The following is a 4786-nucleotide window of genomic DNA, read 5'->3' as shown; positions in this document are numbered from 1 at the left end:
AACGGCAAAACAGTTTATTATCACGGGGCGACCAGCCACTAGAAAGCCAGTGGGACCGTTTTTTCACAGTTTTTTCTGTCAGTGTATAATGATATTCAATGTATAATAAGTGGTTTGAAAGATAAGTTCAAAGCTTTAAAGCTAACTTATATCATGAAATTTTAAATTTCATGATTTCAATTTTTCAATATCATGATTTTTCAATAAACTTGTGGCTTCAAGAACCAGGTTGTGGCCTCTGAGGTGGATGTTTACCGCACTATATGCACTTGTTGGAATTCTAATTATGATGTTATTAGCCCATTTTATCATTTATGGAAAAAAATATAACTCTGTACTCACTGCAGTGACTGAGAGCGCATTTTCTCGTCGACGAAAACTTGAGGTCACAGACGGACAGACAGACGGACGGACGGACATGGCGAGCACAATAGTGCATTTTTCCATAAATGAGAAAATGCGCTAAAAAGGCGCTATTGTGCTCATCATTTCCGTCTGTCCGTCCGTCTGTCCGTCCGTCTGTCTGTGACTTCACATTTTTGTCGATTTTGAGAAAATGCGCTCTCTGTCACTCACTGCAGTGAGTACTGAGTTATATTTTTTTTAAATAATCCAGCCTGGTAGCTTGATCAGGTATAAAATAGCAGCTATATATAAAAGGAAAAGCTCTAACTTGAAAAGGAAAAGTGATAAATTAACTCTTCTTAATTTAGACACTAGTTAGGCTTGCCAATTGCTGACTTTGAATGCCCTATCAGATGTGGAAAGTATATTATATTTATCTCTTAATATTAATTTATATTCTGTAAAGTTAGGGATAACTCAATACAAAAATACTATTTTATTGCCCTGCCTTTATAAATGGCTCATCATATTTCCCCATAAATAACTAGGATCTATATTTTTTTTGGTATTGCTGCTGACCAATGGTCAGACCTGACTAAGGTGTTTACGATTATGCAGAGAATGGACATTGACTAACATGACTGTGAAGTTAAGGATAAATTTGTATAAACATACCATTTTATTACCCTGCCTCTATATTATGGTTTACCCTTTTAAGGGTAAACCTATCATAGCTTAACATAGCTTAAAACTTGATACAAAATTTTTTGGCTCATTAAGATTGTAGTTATTTTGATATTGGTGCAAAGATACCATTTTATTGCCCTGAAATGGTCCCTTGTATGTTATGGCTCAACCTATTTGAGGGTGAGACATGGGGTAAACTAATTGTTAGCTTACCTTGCTGGGGTAATTCTTGACAGCATAGGTTTAAAATATAATATGTGTAATGAATATATAATATAATATGTGTAATGAATATATAATATAATATATGTAATAAATATATAATATAATATACTGTATGTAATGAATATATAATATAATATACTAATACAATACATCCTGCAGGATCAAGGAGCTTGGCAGTCGCCTCAACAGCGCAGGAGGCGCTGCAGCGGCCAGCAGCCGGGGCGTCTCTGCCATAGCCGCTCTCAAGGAGCCCATCAAGCAGGTGGATAATATATGTTAGACTATGCCTGCAGTCTATATATCAGTCTATGATATATGATTTATATATATCACTCTATGATTAAATATCAGTCAATATATATCAGTCTATGATTAATATTGATTATTACTTTGATCTGCTCTAATTAACTGGTTGATCAGCAGTAATTGGTAGTTACAGTGATCAATTGTACTGGTTATTTTATATACATATTATATTGTATTGTATATTTTATATTCATATTATATTGTATTGTATATTTTATAGATTTATTATATTGTACTGTATATTTTCAGGGGTCATACATATGAGTTTAAATTGTCCATCTTGAGTAGCCATATGCATGGCATGCCCCATGTCCAGCCATGCCCCACAGCCATCTCATGCCCCATCATGTCTAGCCATGCCCCACAGCCATCTCATGCCCCATCATGTCTAGCCATGCCCCATAGCCACTCATGTCCCATCATGTCTAGCCATGCCCCACAGCCACTCATGCCCATCATGTCTAGCCATGCCCCATAGCCACTCATGCCCCATCATGTCTAGCCATGCCCCACAGCCACTCCTGCCCCATCATGTCTAGCCATGCCCTACAGCCACTCCTGCCCCATCATGTCTAGCCATGCCCTACAGCCACTCATGCCCCATCATGTCTAGCCATGCCCCACAGCCACTCATGCCCCATCATGTCTAGCCATGCCCCACAGCCACTCATGCCCCATCATGTCTAGCCATGCCCCACAGCCACTCATGCCCCATCATGTCTAGCCATGCCCCACAGCCACTCATGCCCCATCATGTCTAGCCATGCCCCACAGCCACTCATGCCCCATCATGTCTAGCCATGCCCCACAGCCACTCATGCCCCATCATGTCTAGCCATGCCCCACAGCCACTCATGCCCCATCATGTCTAGCCATGCCCCACAGCCACTCATGCCCCATCATGTCTAGCCATGCCCCACAGCCACTCATGCCCCATCATGTCTAGCCATGCCCCACAGCCACTCATGCCCCATCATGTCTAGCCATGCCCCACAGCCACTCATGCCCCATCATGTCTAGCCATGCCCCACAGCCACTCATGCCCCATCATGTCTAGCCATGCCCCACAGCCACTCATGCCCCATCATGTCTAGCCATGCCCCACAGCCACTCATGCCCCATCATGTCTAGCCATGCCCCACAGCCACTCATGCCCCATCATGTCTAGCCATNGCGGTGGTGGGGGCGGTGGGTCCTCTAAGCTCTCCGGCCGGGCGTCGGGGGGCGGCGGTGGGCGCCGCCTCGTCCGCACGCCCTCCAGTGGCGCCAGCGCCCTCAGACCTGGTCTGTTGCTGGATATACTGGATATATTGGATATTACTGGATATATTGGATATTACTGGATATAATCGTACAGTTTATAGTACTGGTTATATTGGATATTGCTGGATATATTGGATATTACTGGATATATTGAATATATTGGATATTACTGGATAAATTGGACATTGCTGGATGTATTCGTATAGTTTATAGGACTGGATATTATTGGACATCATTGGATATACTGGACATTGTACATTGGCTATTGCTGTGTGCAGGAGCAGGCAGCGTGCTGCTGGGGGGCAGCAGCAGTGCTGCGGTGCTGCCGGTGCAGTACGTCCCCGAGGACCTGGTGTCCCAGGCGCAGGTCGTCCTGCAGGTGTCTCTTATACACATCTAGATGTGTATAAGAGACAGAACATAACCCATGTGCACCATGCATACCTCAGCTCCTTTCCACAACAGAAATTGGGACTTGGAAGGTTAAATGCNCCTCATAATCAGGGAGCTGCAGGTCAGTGTGCCTCATAATCAGGGAGCTGCAGGTCAGTGTCCCTCATAATCAGGGAGCTGCAGGTCAGTGTCCCTCATAATCAGGGAGCTTGTGAGGGAGACGTCGGTTGCTGTTCTATTGTAGTGCGTATTCAATAGTTCTGTTATTATTCAATTATTATTATTATTAATTATTATTGATTCAATTCAATAGTTCTCTTGTAGTGGGTATGCGTGATGGCTTAGTATATTTCTCTATAAATAACAATTTATATACTGTGTAGGGTGCAGGGCTTGTTGAGTGCGAGTCGTTGGTTTAAGTTTGGATTCTTGGATTGTGATGATGTCGATGTCATGTTTTGATGACATCGACACAAAACAACATGACATGATGTCGATGTCATGTTGTTTTGTGGTTAGTTTGAGGTCTTCTATTTTGTTTGTGAGTCCATTTATATTTATCTGCATTATCTTGATATCAGAGGGTGTTTTTCGGGGTCTGATTTGGTGGAGTGTGTTGGTGACAGGTCCAGGAATTTCTGTATTGATGGAGTTGTATGTTTGTGTAGTTTTTATGGACCCCGGCAAGACTATTACAGACAACAGAGTCTTTGCGTTCCGTGATTTGTCTATTACATTGTCTTTTTTGCATTGTCATTTTTGCCTATTGCATTGATTTATGTCTATTTGGCGTTTTATGATTTGTCTATTGCATATGTCACACATCCAAGTAGGACCCGGGTTCCCCTCGGAGCCGCAGGCTGGCAGCACCCAAAAACATGGGGTTCGGGTCCCCCTTTCGGGGGACGGGGAAACATTTGGGAAGAGAGGCGGGCAAAATTGGGGATCATTTTCAGGTAGAAACGGGGACACATTACACCCAAGGATTATGGGGAAACTCCAGAATCAGGGGGTAAATGCCGGGGGAATGCTGCTATTCTGGGGGAGGAAGGGAGTGGGGAGCATTTTGGGCACGTATCCGGTCCGCGCTCCAACCGCAAGCAGGCCGACAGCATTTTGGAGCTGTTAGCATAACCTGTTAATTAACCTGTCCCTCACTAACCTGTAATTAACCTGCCCCTCACTAACCTGTAATTAACCTGCCCCTCACTAACCTGTAATTAACCTGCCCCTCACTAACCTGTAATTAAACCTGCCCCTCACTAACCTGTAATTTAACCTGTAATTAACCTGCCCTTCACTAACCTGTAATTTAACCTATTATATAACCTGCCCCTCACTAACCTGTAATTTAACCTGTATTTAACCTGCCCCTCACTAACCTGTAATTTAACCTATTATATAACCTGCCCCTCACTAACCTGTAATTTAACCTGTATTTAACCTGCCCTTCACTAACCTGTAATTTAACCTATTATATAACCTGCCCCTCACTAACCTGTAATTTAACCTGTATTTAACCTGCCCCTCACTAACCTGTAATTTAACCTATTATATAACCTGCCCC

General features: G+C 43.1%; 1 protein-coding gene across 1 annotated transcript in view; it reads left to right on the top strand.

Annotated features, from left to right (window-relative positions):
* The first annotated feature begins 2723 nt into the window (after positions 1-2723).
* Positions 2724-4786, top strand: part of LOC108664320 (E3 ubiquitin-protein ligase UBR5-like) — a 42666-nt gene continuing 40603 nt past the window's right edge. Inside the window, 3 exon segments of the mRNA XM_047884403.1 lie at positions 2724-2847; positions 3105-3205; positions 3603-3628. Coding sequence (XP_047740359.1) covers positions 2724-2847; positions 3105-3205; positions 3603-3628 — 251 coding nt within the window.

Source organism: Hyalella azteca, unplaced genomic scaffold, assembly GCF_000764305.2.
Source record: "Hyalella azteca isolate HAZT.00-mixed unplaced genomic scaffold, Hazt_2.0.2 contig15388, whole genome shotgun sequence".
NCBI classification, from domain to species: Eukaryota; Metazoa; Arthropoda; class Malacostraca; order Amphipoda; family Hyalellidae; genus Hyalella; species Hyalella azteca.
This window is presented reverse-complemented; position numbering and strand designations above follow the sequence as displayed.